General features: G+C 40.4%; 1 protein-coding gene across 1 annotated transcript in view; it reads right to left on the bottom strand.

The window, feature by feature from the left end:
- The window catches only part of slc27a6 (solute carrier family 27 member 6), a 54,092-nt gene extending 39,938 nt beyond the window's left edge, over positions 1–14,154 (bottom strand). The window contains exons 1-3 of the mRNA XM_061734556.1: positions 13,610–14,154; positions 2,532–2,741; positions 932–1,090 (exon numbers count right to left, since the gene is read on the bottom strand). Coding sequence (XP_061590540.1) covers positions 932–1,090; positions 2,532–2,741; positions 13,610–14,117 — 877 coding nt within the window. The 5' untranslated portion in view covers positions 14,118–14,154. The remainder of the gene's footprint in view (positions 1–931; positions 1,091–2,531; positions 2,742–13,609) is intronic.
- Positions 14,155–16,957: the final 2,803 nt, after the last annotated feature.

Below are 16,957 nucleotides of genomic sequence, written 5' to 3'. Positions count from 1 at the left end.
AAACTGCCATGGTTTTCTCCGTTCAGGTCACATCTATGAGCAGCGGCGGCTCAGCGGCCTCATGAACCATCGCCATCGTCAGGAGTCACATGACTTCTCCCAGGCCTCCCAGTTTCACATTTGATACCAGGTTGAAATGTCTGAATTATCTCTAAATTACCCACCATAACAAATGAAAAGAGCAGGAATGGGTGATATTTTACGTTCACGATATACCATCAAAAAAATTCCCCATGGTAAGAATTTGTATCTCGTGGTAAAAACCATAAATTCCCGTTGATGACGTTTTTGTGTAAAACTGATTTATGGTTCTGCGTTGAATCCACGCACAACGTACGTGTGTAGGGTACGCGGCGACGCGCAACATACGGTGTGTGTGCGTGTAAGAAAGAAAGAAAGAAATGAGCCAGAAAGAAATAAAGAAAGAAAGAAAGAAAGAAAGAAAGAAAGAAAGAAAGAAAGAAAGAAAGAAAGAAAGAAAGAAAGAAAGAAAGAAAGAAAGAAAGAAAGAAAGAAAGAAAGAAAGAAAGAAAGAAAGAAAGAAAGAAAGAAAGAAAGAAGGATAAATTCCCGTTGATACGTGTTTGTGTAACAAACATGGAGGATCTGAGTCATTCCAGTTTTCAGTACAGGTGTAACTCATTTAATTGGTTTTTATTAATTCAATGTAATTGGTGTAGTTTAGTATTTAGTATCTTTTAGAGCAGTGATTTGGGGGCTCCAAAGACTGAATGTGGTGATAGATTTATAGTTAAAAAGGTGGAGTTGAATTGGTATTTTTTCATCATCATTTTTATCGTTATCAGGATAAATGCCAGAAAGTATCGTGATAAATCTTTTTGTCCATACCGCCCATCCCTATAAAAGAGACAAAAGTAATATTTTCATCCTCCTCCTCCTCCTCCGGAGGAGGAGGAGCTGGTCCGCCTACCGAGCTCGATGGTTCCTCCCACGCCGATCAGGGACGCTGCGCTGTGGTAGAGCGGCAGAGGGATGTAAATCACGTCATCTTCACTGGCGCCGAAGGCCCAGAAACCCGCTGCTGCCTTCAGGCTCTGCAGGTGAGTGATCACTGCTGCCTTCGGGAGACCTGGGAAAACACAAGCACCACTGAGTTTGGCAACAGTGCCCCCAGTGAACGCCATGTGTTTGCTTGGTTTATTTAGGATCCCCATTAGCATTAGCCACAGCATTAGCTATCCTTCCTGGGGTCCGACATAAACACACAACACACAAATTAACACTAATACATAACAGACATACCTTATACATGACAAAACAAAACAATAATACACACAACTCCCTTAATCACAATCTATACAGAGGATAAAACTAAATCACCATCATTCAAATAAAACACCTTCATAACCAATACCTGCCTGAAATGACCTTATCTAGAATTATTTGACCACTTTTCACCTTTATTATGATAGGGTTTACACTAGCTGCTATAATTCTATTCAACCTTCCCTTTGTTCCTTCTAAATTACAAATCATCATTCATTAAATGTTAAAAGATATTGTTTTAACTGAAACTTAAACCAATCTTTGCTTCCTGCATGATAAATATGAACTGGTAAAGAGTTCCAGCCAACCATGGCTCTGTAAAAAACAGTTCTCTGAATCAAACCTGTTCTCACCCACGGTATGAACCTCCTTTCTGATGTCATTCTTGTACTGTAACCATGGTGAGCTAAACGATAATAGAATCTGTCATACAGTTGTTTCGGAGAGCGTGTCACCAGTATATTTCTCAGAAGATTTAACACAGTATACGTAGACCTTTGTCTTATAGATAACCAGCCTAGTTTTTTATGCTGCTGGACACATTAGACCTATAAGGAAACAATAGAGCACAACGTGCAGCTTTATTTTGTGCCACTTGTAATTTCTTTACATTTTTAACTTATTTATTTCGGCAGGTTTTTGTTGAAAATGGCGGATATAGTTGAACTTCAAACTTTAAAAATAATGTTTAAAGCAAAAAATAGATTGTTACCAGAACAGTTACAAAATGTGTTCAGATTGGAGGATGAGGATAACAGACTTAAACTTGATTTGGTGAGGTGTAAAATTATGGCATGGACAAAGCAAGGAACTGAAAAGTTGCACAAGTTTGTATCAGCTTAAGAACATGTTTAAAAAAGAAAATATAAGTGCCTACAAAAAAGAAGAAGGAGAAAGAGAAAAAATAGATAGAAGAGTGGTATTTGTGTTTGTTTTCTTGTTATAAATATATGTATAGATAGATTGGTGTTCAGTAAGTCAATGTAATGGTATTAACAGAGAGGGGCAGGTATTATACGTTTTCTTCTTCCTGCTCCTTTTCTTTCATGGTGATAATGTGTACTTCATGGAATTTCATACAACATTATTAAGATTATATACCATGAATGGAATAAATGAAATGAAATGAAATGAAAAAAAGAAAAAACTAAAGTATTTAACCAAACTACAAAACAATAATGCAGTAATAATCCCCCAGTGAAGGGCATGTGTGGAGGGCGTGAGGACGTGGTGTTCAGGGTCACCTGTGGTTCCAGAGGTGAATATGTACAGGGTGGGGGTCTTCAGGGAGGAGGTGGAGCGCAGCTCGGCTGGAACTGGCTGGGTGGAGGCCTCGTCCAGCTGGTCCAGCAGCGTGTGCACGTTGGTGCGCTCGCTGTGACTCTGCATGACCCACACCTGGATGTTGTCCTCCTGCAGGCTGCTGAGGATGCCGTCCAGGGAGTCCACCAGGTCTGCAGGAGGCAGAGGAAGACATTTAACACCACACACATGCATCATCCTTTATATCTACTTTCATTTCTTCACAAATATTTGGTGATGTTTTTCCTTCTCGGCTTCGTTTCAGTGTTGATACACATCAACATTTTTTCTTCGAGGAATCTTTCTTTTAAACAATTCAGAGATTTTTCTCACACATTAGTTGACGAAGTGGAGCCCTTGTGTCCATCTTTGCTCCTCAAAGTCTTTCAGGGATGCTGCTTTTGTACAAAATTATCTTAAAGGGGACCTATTATGGCATCTAATGTCTATTTTAAACAGGCCTTGAATGTCTTAAAAACAAGCTTTTGATTGTTTTTGCTAAATAAATTAGAAATTCAGCCTCTAAACCATGTCTTTATCTTCCCATTCTCTAACCTCATTATCTATGCAGGATTCTGAGTGGGCGGGGCTATGATAATGAGGCTCTGTGCTGATTGGCTGCCTGAATGACGCGATACACCGCTACCAAAAAATGGCAGAAGCTCCGGCCAGTGGAGTTAGTTGTGGGAGTGGTTTCACACATCGGAGGACAACCTATGGAAATCACTCCCGTCGTTCCGTAACTTTGGGGAGCAGAATCTTATTGGCTCGTAGATCCACATCACACTGGACGGATCATCAGTGCGGCTGTACAGACACTGCAGAATCTGGTGGCTTTCCTCCTTCTCTGAGTTGGCAGGCTGAGGGGAAACCACTTTATATACCGGGTATGTTGAATGTCTTTTCTTTTTTTTTTCCTTTTTTAACTTTTTTTCTTTTTTTTTTCCTTTTTTCCTTCCTTTTTCCTTTCCTTTTTAATCTCGACATTTCGACTTTTTTCTCAACATTTCAACATTTTTCTCAAGATTGTACTTCGACATTTTGACTTTTTTCTTGAAATTTCGACTTTTTTCTCAAAATTTTGACTTTTTTCTCAACATTTTGACTTCTTTCTCGAAGTGCACAATGAAAAAAAAATCTTCCCCCAGTTCTAACTAATATAGAAACATGCAGCATGTGTTGTCTTCATTCTAAGGCTGATACAAGACTTTTCATTTTTTGTGGCTCCAGACATATTTGTTTTTTTGGTCCAATATGGCTCTAAAACATTTTGGGTTGCCGTCCCCTGAGCCAGACTAATGGTTTCGTCATAAACACAACACCTCACAGGAACCCGAGCGATTAAGGGCGACGAACACGGTCAAATTGAACGTCATGGTTCAAGACTGGGTCTCTGCGGTTTTCTGGTTCATACAGCGTCATCGGTGCCGTGAGAATATTGTGGGTCTCCTGCAGAACTTTGTGTTTCCGTCTGAAGGAAGTTAAAAACCCTCACGGTTTGACGTGGGCCTCTTCTAAAGCCACGTCAGCTCTGAGGGAAACGGTGCCCGGCTCGTTTGTGAATCCCTCTCCTGTTGTCCTGCAGGAATGAGGACAACGTTCCCGGGCAGAATCAGGCCCGTTTGGCTGAGAATGATCAGTCTTCCTGTCACATGGAGGCAGCGTGGTCAATCTTATTAACGGCCCCAACACGGGCCTCTCTGTGAAACTCGGCTCAACGCGCTTTAACTGAATTTTACTTTCTAAATTGTTCTGTACAGCAAAGATGAGCCTTGAAAACCTGCTCACAGGGCAAAGAGCATTTTAGACGTGTTTGACATGTTTGACGGGACCAGAACACACACACTCGTATTTATTTATTTATGCATTTTTTTATGCATTTATTAACAAATATAAAACTGAAAAGAGAAAAGAAATGTGAGGTTGCAGCCGAGAGCTGCTAATCATCAGCTATTGTCGAACTGATCAGATGTTTTGGCATTTTGCTGTTCAGATGTGTCTTTACACAATGCTAAGAGGGAACGACAAAGCAACGGCCTTAGAGGAGCAGCTGCTGCACATCAGTCTAGAAAAGGGTTTATTTAGAGTTCAAAACAATTATTCATTAATAGAGAGCATTCAAGGTGACTGTCAGTCTTCCCAGGAGTGGATGTCCAACTACATTCACCCAGGTTAGAATGTGCAACACTCAGATAAGATGTTGAAGTCAGGACAGCAGAGTTAAGCTGGGCAGACACTGTGCGATATTTTAAAATCGTTTGATTCAGCCCCATCTCACACTGCACAACTAGATCGCTGAGTTCAAAAGTTCACAGCCCACGATTTATGGTCTCACACTGTACGACCTGATGCTCGGATGCTCCGTCTGCTCACACTATACCATCATAATCCTCCCGTCGGACCTCTGTTACTGGAACTCAAGGCCGGTTCTGGGGCGGGGGTGGGCTGTGTCCACCCAAACGTGCGTCCTGCCCACCCCATCAAAGGTTATGGGGATCCTTTATTTTTTTATAATTTTATTTTTGGAAAAAAAATCCCAAAATATCTGTACCGTTTCTGATTGGGTGGGCACTGCGCATCATTTTTAGAGACAACAATGAACGCATACCGCAAAAGTTGTGTCTCGGCGGAGGAACCCGACGTCCCAGCAAAATGAGCACAACAGAGAAGAGAAGTGTTCAGAACAGCAGACAGAACGCACACTGAAGGCTGATTTATGGTTCCGCGTTACACCAACGCAGAGCCTACGGCGCAGGGTACGCGGCGACCCGCACCGTACGTGGAAATGCTGCCTTTTTTTGCTATTAAAACATGATTTGTAATGTGAATTTGCAATACTTAAACTACAAATAGTTTTTGACGTGACATCAGAGATTGTGCATGCTCTCTGTGAAAGGTCCAATCGGGTCGTAGCTGCTTCAACTGTGATTCTTTCACGAGGAGCGACCAGGATTTCAAACACGTTTAATTTTCTTGCGAGCACAAGATTTGTGATCGGGAGCTCGTCGTGAGGTGTTAATCTCTCGTCGTGAGCTGTTAATCTCTCGTCGTTACCCCACGTACACTGCACGAGGCACAACCAACGGTTGGGTCGAAATCGGGCCCGATCAAAAAAAAGTCGCACGACTGGAAAATCGGCTCAAAACGAGCTGATAATCGCACAGTGTATGCCCGGGTTTAGAGGAAACGTGAACAAGCACAGTTTGAGTTCCGGAGCCAAGTCCTGAAAGTCCTCATGAATGTTTGACGAAAGCCGAAGTGCGGAGGACTGATGATTACGTTTGTTTGGGTTTTATGCCACACCTCCTGCACCCCATTAATCATTTAATTGGCCATGAACTCTCGTTCTGGAAAGTGAGTTGAAGTTTATTAAACCTTGCGAGGCGCCAGGAGTTAGGTAAGTCCTCTGAGGAGCTGAGAGCCGTCTCTCTGGCCTTGACGCCGTGCAGGGGTTAAACCAGAGCTTAAAAGTGCTGATGGAGTCAAAGTGGCTATCGTGAGTGGGGCACGCTGGTGCAGGTGGTGGTGCAGCCGTCTCACAGCTAGAAGGTCCTGGGTTGGTGAAAGATCTTTCTGTGTGGAGTTTGCATGTTCTCCCCGTGTTCCCTTGGGTAGCTAATGTTCTCTACCGTCACAAAAACATGCAACAGTCCTGGGCTCTACTGCCCCCTCTGGCCAACCGGGGAACAGATGGAGTGGGGAGGATCCGGCTGGAATAACGTGATCCTTCCACGCGCTACGTCCGGCCGGAGAAACCCCACCCTGTCTGGTGAAAAGATGCTGCTGATCACTCCTCAGGTTAAAGCAGCACAATGTAACTTTCATCTTTTGTTGAGTTTGGCGGCTCCTTTGGACAAAAGCGGTAGTGTTTTACCAGAAAGAACTACATTTCCCATGAGCACCAGCGCGTACTGCCGGAAAACTCCTGTCCCCGTCACTGCATTTGTTTTGATAGTGAATGAAATAAGACGGGACGGACTTTCAAAACCACTTTTCTGTTTTCAGCGGTCGTTTGCAGGATGGATAGTGAAGAGGTAATGGATCTATTTTTGGATAAACAATATAATATGACGATGTTGAAAATCACTAAGTTCAACTTGGTTTTATTAGTGAAGTCTCCCCCGCCCCCCGTCCTGTTTCAGAGAGATAATGATCCCCAAACTACAAACGTTTTTTAGAGGGACTTCATCATAAATTAGTAGTCCAACATACTTACTGACAAAATAAAAAAAATACTTTATAACCTGTGAATAACTGAATGCCCAGTCCTTATATTTTGCAGATCAGCCCTGCACAATTTTACATTTCTCAGGAAAAATACTAGAACCCAAGACGAATCCCCTGTATGTGAAAACATTCTAATGTTGATTCTTATTGAACATAGAACTCTACATTTACATTTGTATCATAACAATTCTGTCTCTCTTGTCGGACATCCCTCCTCGTCTTTCAGCTCACGCCAGCGAGTGAACGCCGGAACAATGTTTATTCTAGTCCGGGCATTTAGCTTGTTACTCTCCCACTTCCTTTTTTTCACCTCCTCCAATAAAACTTTTATTTTCTTGGGTTTTTCCGCTGCTTGGGCCATGACACCAGCTTCTGCTGAGCTCTGCGCTCCACGCCCCGCCCAGCTTTGGTCTGGACTACGAATGGGGAAGGAGGGGGAAGTGACGTATGCCGTAAAGCAGTCAAAGCCGTAAAAATGTGTAGTTTTTTAGTGTGGCAGGGTTCCTACCATGCTCCTCAAAGTTACATAGTCCAGTGAAGGAGATACAGACCCCTCAGACCATGACAGAGGTTCATTAAACCTGTTGGAAGTTGATGTTCCATCACAATGATGATGATGAAATATTACATTAAGGTGGAAAAGTTACATAGTGCTGCTTTAAGGAGGAGACCTGAGCTCAGTGTAGGAACTCCCGGGGCTGGTAGAGGGAGCAATGCCCAGGACTGTCACTTAGGTAGGAGCACTGGGTGATGAAATGGAGTTTTTTTTTATAAAAATATTAAAAAAAAAAAAAAAAAAAAAAAAAAAAAAAGGAAGAAAAGTCACCATCATGTGTTAATAAAAGAGGAAAAACACCCTCGGCTAAGCCTCATCCACCCAGACTGGACCAGTGGACCCAAAGACTTAAGGATGTAAACTGATGGAACACATAACGGCAAATCTTCCACTCCAGACGGACTTGTATCTTACAAAATGGACACATTTATACATTATAATGTATTTAGAGAAGTGAGAATATAGTCTCTACAACTGGCCTAGTTGCATTTTCTTTTTTTTAATTTCTTTATTACTGTGAAATAAGTGGACTTATGAACAATATCCTTCCACCTCTTGGCAATTTGATTGTTTGTCTATTTGCTATGATTTTCATACCAAGCTGAGTATTTGTACCTGTCATACTGTGTGAGACTCTGTCAAGGAACTGGTTCTGATAAATGTTCAACAAAAAACACCCTCAAAGGAATAATGAAAACTATAAAAAGTTATTATGATCATGAGTGAGACTTGTGGATGAAAACATCTGCTTTGCAGAACATGAATGTCACAACTATGTAGAGCAGGTGAGGAGCCAAACTCAGCCAATAACGGGATTTCTGGCCCATTTTTCTTCCCAACGTTGGTTCGGATCTCTAAACGATTTCAGCAGGGAGACAGAGAGAGAGGCTTCCTCCAATTCACTCTCTCTCTTATTGTGTTTTCATCAACTTGAATGTTTTCATGAACTTTAATGCTCAGTAAACTCTAAACTGTCTCTTAGGTTTTTTTTGCAAAATTCTGAGCACTGATTGGTCTGAACTTTGGATGAATCTGCTGGGATGTCCGTGTTGAAGGACATTAACAACCATCTTGAACGTTGTCTGCTTGGTGATAATATTTTTTGAACTGGACCAATTATTATATAAACCTTCCTTCTGTTGTTTAACATCTATCTGCTCCCACTCCCTCAAATTATGAAAAAAAAGTGTTACCAATACTACGCAGATGACACAAATCTATGTATCCACTTCACCAGGAGACTATAATCCAATTCAGTTTTGATCAAATGCTTTGATCAAATTAAAGAGTGGATCAGATTTCCATCAGTTAAATGAAGACTAAACAGAAATAATAGTGTTTGGAGCCGAGGAAGATTAACCGTAGGACTAAAAAGCAGAAATGTGGGACTGGTTCTGGACCAGACCTGACGTTAACAGCTGCATTAAGACGGTAGTGAAGACCATGTGGTGAGGGAATCCTGCTCAATCATATGGAAGAGGTAAGGGGGTACTTTGTATTGCCCACATGACAGTTTTCCTTTTTTACTTCAGTTTTATTAAACAAATGATGGCACAGTCAAAACAGTGGTGTTATTCCTCCGAGGTTGTATTTGCTGAATAATCCACCCCACTACCATCACATTGTTTCACTAAGTTTGACTTTGATTTTAATGTTGCATTCAATATTACCATCTTTTTCTGGGTTTACCAGAAAAAGCGTTGCTTTACAATCTTGCTTGTGGAATTTGAATGATAACGAAGTGTCTATTTTCTATCTATAAAAATCTAAATTGTATTTATTAAGAAACATCTGAAAAAGTGGAAAGGAAACAAAATGTTTAAAATCCAAACAGAGCTGGACTGGACTCCAGGTTTACTATCTAAAGAGACTTACACATCATTTACAACTGAGGAATGAGAGGGAATCCTTCTTTTCTGAAATAATCAACAAAAACAACAACAGTCTGTTTGTTTGCTGCTGTGGCGGTTAACAGAACTCTGCAATACATTTACCCACTTCTTTACTCAGGAAATCCAGAAGAATAGCAAAGCAGTCAGTGCATCAACATCAAGTACAGTAATAGCGCTGCCTCCAATCAAAACCAATTTGGACAAAATAACACAATTTTACGCAATCAACTACAAAAACCTGAAGGATATTATGGATCAGCTCAACTCATCCTCCTGTTTTCTCTATATCTTACCCAGAGCTTCCTTCAAGGAAGTTGTACTCGTCATGCAACCGATCTGGGGCCGGATTCACAAAACATTCTAAAGAAAAAAAATCTTCTTAAGTGTCATTTTTTTCTTAAGTTCAGTCTTAAGAAGAAAAAAAGAGAAGAAGTCGTATTCTCCAAAAATGTTCTTAAGTATTTTCTCAACTTTCTTCTTAAGAAAAAACTTAAGAATAAATGGTATTCTTGAAATAAAATTTCTCAAATTTGTTTTTGACTTTTTTTCTTAACTTTAAGAAAACCTTGACCTGTCTTAAAATGTCTTCTGTGAAAAGGTAAGACTCTATATCACCTTTTTCAACACATTTGCACAAACAAAGACCCGCAGTATTGGAGCGATGCATCGGTGTAGTGAAGTCTCGCTTCAGGTGCATGACTGAATATAATGAAATTAATAATAATAATAATAATAATAAAACATAATTCTGGGATACTTGGCTGCTACTGCTGTGTGAACGGTCTGCTGGAGCGGCTACTGAATCCTTCATTTAGTATGCAGTATACAGTACATACTGATGCAGTATGTAGCATGTAGTATGCAGTATGCCATTTCTGATACAGCCATATTTTAAGAAGTTCTTAAGTAGGAAAAATAAGAAATTTGTAAGAAATTACAGTTCTTAAGAAAATATTGAGGAATTGCACTTCAGAACTTTCTTATGAACTTCTTAATTTTAGATCTTAAGACATTTCTTAAGATCGTTCTTAAGAACATATTGCTGAATCCGGCCCCTGATTCAAATAGTAAACTCATCCCTTGTCTCAGGTGTCTGAAGACAGCAGTGATCCAACCACTGTTGAACAAGAACAATCTGGACAAGTTGCTAATGTACAGACCCTTCTCAAATCTCCTGTGTTCCCAGGTCTGCCTAAAGAGTCAGTCAGACGTCTAGAGCTGATCCAGAATCAGCTCCCCGGGTTCTCACCAGAACTAAGAGAGTGGACCCCATCACTCCGGTTCAGAGATCTTAACACCGGCTCCATGGACCTCAGAGGATAAACTTTAAAATACTTCTGTTAGTTTAACTTGTTGATTCTGACATGTTTCCGAAACACATCAGCTATTTAAAAAACCTAAATATTATTGTCCGACGAAAAGAATCAGCAAGTTAAATTGTAAAGCCATGGACAAAATTAACTTTATAAAATCACTTCTGTTAGTTTATAAATTGACTGAATGGTTTATCAGAGATGTGTTGTTGCCATAGCAACCATCCAGAGATCCAGGTCTGGTGGTTCAGGTCTGCTCTGTGTCCCAGAACCAGAACCAAACGTGGAGAAGCAGCATTCAGCTTCTATGCTCCACAGATCTGGAACAAACCTCCAGAGAACTTAACAGCTGCCTTTGAGTGAATCATTGAAACTGTTCTGAATATAGACTTAAACAATGTTCATTTCTGCACCACACTGTAACTGTAACTCTCTTTATTTTTGTAACTTTTCACATTTGTATCTAAAGCACCTTGAACGACCTTGTTGTTTTCCTTCCTGATTCTATTGCATCACGATACTATGAATTCCCTTTTTTCATTGGAAACAGCTAGTAAAATTAAATATTTCAACATTTTAATTTTTGTGGTCTGGTTTCATCAACTTTCTTACTGCTTCACAATCTTTTATTTGTGGCATTTATTCAATGAACGAAAGTCAAAACTGTCAGTTTTTGATATTTTTAATGTTTTCTTTTATCAAAACAGTCTTGAAATTGTCTTCTCCTTAGAAAGTGGTTTGTTTATCATGTTATCTTAAATAAGAACTATTATACACATAACGATTATAGCAATATTTTAAAAGCAGCACAAAAACGTTCAAATTCAAATTAGTAATTATAATTAAGTACTTTATTAATCCCTGAAGGGAAATGAATTGGTTGATAATAACAATGTTCCCAGGTGCTGTAAACCCACCGACAGGATTTACTCGTGTTCAGTCATGAAGTCCACTGGAGCTCTGCAAGCCCGACTCGTTGTTCCTGATGTGGGACACGGCCCCGTAAACCTGTATTATTACTGAAGAAATGACTGGAATGGAGGTAAATGTAAAATAGTAAATGATCTGCATTAATTCAGCAGCTTTTTTAGCCTTATCCAGGGTCCATGAAGCACTCTACAGGGTTTTTTATTGGCTTCACGCTCACACTGCAACGTTTCTTGTAGATATTGACTCTATATTCAGCAACTCCCCAGTGCTTACACTCGGGGGTTAAGTGGTCGGGTCAGTGGTTAAGCCAGGTCAGAACTGTCCAGGCAGCGCGCTGCCACATAAGGTTTGTCAATCAATTAACTTTACATAACTGCGACATTAAACGTTTTCTCCAGCAGCAGGTTTACAGAGCTGCACTGCTTAACTCAAACAATCGGTTTTTACTTATCATCCCTTTAAATTTATCCTAATCATGTTTATTCATTTCATGTGAATTCAAACATCTCAACTCTGACCCACCTGTCCAATATCCTCGACCTAGATGACGCTTCCTAAATTAAATAGTTCTTCAGATAAAACTGATGGTGAAGTTTATTGTTTATTAAATTAATAGTTTTTCAAAGTAAAAGTGTCTTTCTTCAGGTGAATGTGAAGAATTTATAGTATTTATAACTTAAAAGCACCTAATTTATTTATTTATTTCATAATCGTAGCCTACATTTGGTGCCTAGGATGGAGGAGGCACATTCATTTAAATTTTAGGAAATGAAGACACGGGGGCTATTTTATCTATTTATTTTTCAAGTGTGGATTCCCCCAACTCTGGGATCACCCTTTAACTAAATCCATTTATTTATTTGTGTTTTGTTTTTATTACACTTAGAGAAGTTTTTTTTCCAGTTTGTTTATTTTCATTCATTTTTTCGCGGTTCAGGTTTGTGAGGAGCGGCCTCTGTGTCTGAGTCAAACCTGAAACCTCCCCGACAGGACCGGGCTGAGTGAAACCTCCCCGACAGGCCCGGGCGGAAGAACCGGGTCAGAGCAGCGCCCACTCAACCCCACCCTCAACTCTATCATCACACACTTGTTACAGCCACAAATGTTTCATTTAGAGTTGAATTAAAACTTTGCATCTAACTTTATATGAAACTTGTTACATGTATATCTTACATCAATTAAAGAAATATGGAATTATGACAACGACCTAAAAATGTGCAGTTCTATCTACAAGTTTAAGAAAACTTTTAAAGAGAATATTGTAAATAAATATAAAACACTATAATTATAAAGTATATTATCAAAAACATTCTAGAATGTGAAACGTCAATTTAATATTTTGTCTTATTTATTTTTTGTCTTCTTTATACATTGTTTGTTTCCACGGATTAATGCTAATGTTTCAGATTTAAGCTGATCACAAGATAAAAAGGGTATAAAAGCTTCGGCTTCAGCCTACACCTTTTCGGCAAAAGCAATGTTTATTTTACTTTTTTCATTTTGTTGTGCAAATTATTTTGCGTTGGATCAATGTAGCAAATAAAATGGTTGGGACCATCCAGCTCCTCAACCATCAGATACATGTTTCACACGAGTTCAGGTAAAAACGGCAGTCAAATCAGCAAAAATGTTTGCTGGATGAAATATATTAATTCCTGATAAAATAAGTATGTTAGTGCACAGCTCTGCTCCTGTGCAGGTGAATGAGTGCACGTTTGTATGAAGTACAATCTGCATTGAGGCGTCTTGCTACTTTTTTCATTTTGTTTTGTAAAATAACTTGTACATGACCAAAATAAAGACAATTCATTCATTCATTCATTCATTCATTCATCTTTAAATGTAAAGTTATAAAGTTACATTAAAAACGAGGTACTGGTGTTGTTGCGTAAAGGTTGATTTATGGTCCCGCGTTACTCCAACGCAGAGCCTACGGCGTAGGGTTTCGCGCCGACGCGCCGGTACGGTTCGCACGGCGCGAACCCCTCGCCGTAGGCTACGCCGTCGATTTAACGCGGAGCCATAAATCAGCCTTTACGCAACAACTCCGCCGGTTATTCCCGGTGTTTCTGCTCATCCCGGGGGTTCGGATCATCCCTCACCTGAGCCCACCACCAGGGTCCTGGCCCCGCAGCAGTGGAAGCAGTGCAGCAGGGACTTGGACTTGATGTTGGTGTTGAGAAACGCCACCGAGCAGCCGACCTTGGCCAAGCCGAACCAGACGCACAGGAAGTCGGGCTCGTTGTTCATGAGCACGGCCACGCAGTCGCCCTTGCGGAGCCGCAGCCGCTCCAGGAAGACGTGGGCGAACCTGTTGCTGCGCTGCTCCACGTCCCGGTACGTGTGCGTGGCTCCGTCGTGGAGGACGAACGGCTTGTCGGGGATGCGCTGCGCCTGCTCCACGAACCGGTCCAGCACCGTGCGCACGCTGCGCGTCAGCCCGAACAGCTCCAGCCTCACGCCGTAGCGCACCACCTTCAGCAGGAACCGCAGGTCCCTCCACAGGTACGGGAACACCAGCCTCTGCAGCATGTGCAGGGAGAAGACGCCGGCCAGCACGGCGGACACGGCGGACAGCCAGCCCAGAGACGGAGCCATGTCTGCGGCCATGGAGGCGGCGGAGGGGCCGGGGATGTTCACGGCTCAGCCCGGACTCCGGCTCATAAACACACGCCTGCATGATGATGCACATGATGTCAGAGAGGAGGCAGGGCCGTCCGCACACACCACGCCGGAACACGAGCAGCAGGACGGGAAAATAAAAGGAGAGACAGACGCGCCAGGTCCGGAACATCATCGGAGCAGGGGCCTCCAAAACGTTTATTAGGGGGGGCCAGAGGGGGCCAAAACTACAAGCCATCATTACAGGACTTTATTATACTGTTGTAGTACACAGGCTAATGGTATTAATACATTGACCTTCACATATTAATGGTTAATACCATGTTGGTAAAAACCTAACCCTAATATATATATATATATATATATATATATATATATATATATATATATATATATATATATATATATATACACCATATTTTCTGGACTATAAGCCGTTTTCAACCATGCAGCTTATACAAAGGTGCAGCTATTCTGTGGATTTTTCTTCCACCGCTCGGGGCGCTCTAACCGGAATTAGAATCAAAACTAAGACAAAATAAATGCAAAGAAGAATACGCCACTTCTTCTTTAGCAGATAGAAGTAGGTAGAAGCAGATTTCAAACAGATAAATAGATAAATAAATAGCGGTTATTTACTTGGTTCTCATCCTTTTTATGTACTCTTGTTATCACTTACAGGTTTTGTTTTATTCTGTTTATTTACGAATTAATTAATTTTCTTTTTACATTATTTTTCTAAAGTTGGGTGGGGGGGTTGCTGGAAAGTGCTGCTCTGTTCAGGTTTTAGCACGCCTTTCTCGGAAAATGGGGGAAAAAATATGGAGGACCATGTAGCTTGTGTTTGATTTCTGTATGTCGTCGGTTCCCAATAAAAAGATGTGGAAAAGAAAAATTTCTCTTGGTTCTGTCCCGTTTTAATCAGCAAAGTTGCTGCCGTGTTAAAAGACATCTATTCTAGATCTATTTAGGTAAAAACATGTACATCATTTACAGTTCAAAATCCTTCTGTACATGTAGTAAATATCTAATCTAACGACATAAATATCTGCGGGTTGTATATCTTTTTTTTTTTAAATAGAGCGGATGCAGCTTGTATATCTTTTTTTTAATTATTTTTTAAAAAATAGAGTGGATGCGGCTTATATGCAGGTGCGGCTTATAGTCCAGAAAATACGGTGTATATATATATATATATATATATATATATATATATATATATATATATATATATATATATATATATATATATATATATATATATATAGGACTGTCTCAGAAAATTTGAATATTGTGGTAAATATTGTGGTATTGTGGTAAAGTTCTTTATTTTCTGTAATCCAATTAAAAAAACAAAAATGTCATACATTCTGGATTAATTACAAATCAACTGAAATATTTGCAAGCCTTTTATTATTTTAATATTGCTGATTATGGCTGTGTCCGGGGTGTCAATAGTCTTTTATTATATTTTGGTCTTTTTTCTGGCAACGGGAGTGTTGGAGGTGTTCCAGTGTGGAGAGAGGGCAGCGGTGCTGATCAGTCCTGACCCTCTGGAGGTGTTTCCTCTGACCTGCTGTACACAGTACTGGAGTTGTAAAAAACAATCAGGGGGGTGGTGGATTTTATCATATGGGGACAGATAATTTGTGCTGATTACAAATAATATAATATATTACAAATAATAGCAGTGACCAAAACAGCTGCAGAAATACTGCAGGAATGACATAGCAGCAGTTAAATGCAGCCTTCTGTAAGCTTTAAATATCCACTGGGCTTACATCAAATACATCAAAACACAACAATAAAAAACACTTTTCTGAACTTATCAATATGACTCTGTCCTTCACAGGATAAGTAAAATGGATCACTGCAAAAACTCACAATCTTAACAAGAATATTTGTCTTATTTCTTGTTAAAATGTCTCATTTTAGTGAAAAGCATCTCATTACACTTAAAACAAGACTCATCACTGGAAAAAACAACACTTTTCACCTGTTTCAAGTAGATTTTCACTTGAAATAAGTAGAAAAATCTGCCAGTGGAACAAGATTTTTTTGCTTGTAATAAGAAGATAAATCTTGTTCCACTGGCAGATTTTTCTACTTATTTCAAGTGAAAATTTACTTGAAACAGGTGAAAATTGTCAAATAAGTTATTTTTCTGGTGATGACTCTAAATGTTGAAATAGCAGTAAAACCACATTCATTGATGAAATGACATAAGGGATGGAAAGGGGGGATGACAGTTTTACAGGAGGATGATTTGGACCGTTTTTATTTCAGGGGGGGATGATTTGGACCGTTTTTATTTCAGGGGGGATGATTTGGACCGTTTTTATTTCAGGGGGGATGATTTGGACCGTTTTTATTTCAGGGGGGGATGATTTGGACCGTTTTTATTTCAGGGGGGATGATTTGGACCGTTTTTATTTCAGGGGGGGATGATTTGGACCGTTTTTATTTCAGGGGGGATGATTTGGACCGTTTTTATTTCAGGGGGGGATGATTTGGACCGTTTTTATTTCAGGGGGGGGGGGGTGATTTGGACCGTTTTTATTTCAGGGGGGGGGGGGGGGGGGGGGGGGGGGGATTTGGACCATTTTTATTTCGGAGGGGGAGCGGGGGGGTTGCCATCCCCCCTCACCCCACCTCATCCCCCTCAACTCCAGTACTGGCTGTACAGCTGCAGTACCAGATGCAGATACAGTTGTTTTGAGGCCCTTGGCAGGAGGACTTTTATTTTGAAAGGGAAGTATTTCCTGTGCGACTGCTTCTAAAATGTAATTGACAGTTTGACTCCTCAAGTGAAATCATGTGACACTTGT

Source organism: Cololabis saira, chromosome 11, assembly GCF_033807715.1.
Source record: "Cololabis saira isolate AMF1-May2022 chromosome 11, fColSai1.1, whole genome shotgun sequence".
Taxonomy (NCBI): Eukaryota; Metazoa; Chordata; class Actinopteri; order Beloniformes; family Belonidae; genus Cololabis; species Cololabis saira.
Note: the sequence above shows the minus strand (reverse complement) of the source record. Positions and strands in the feature narration are given on the sequence as shown.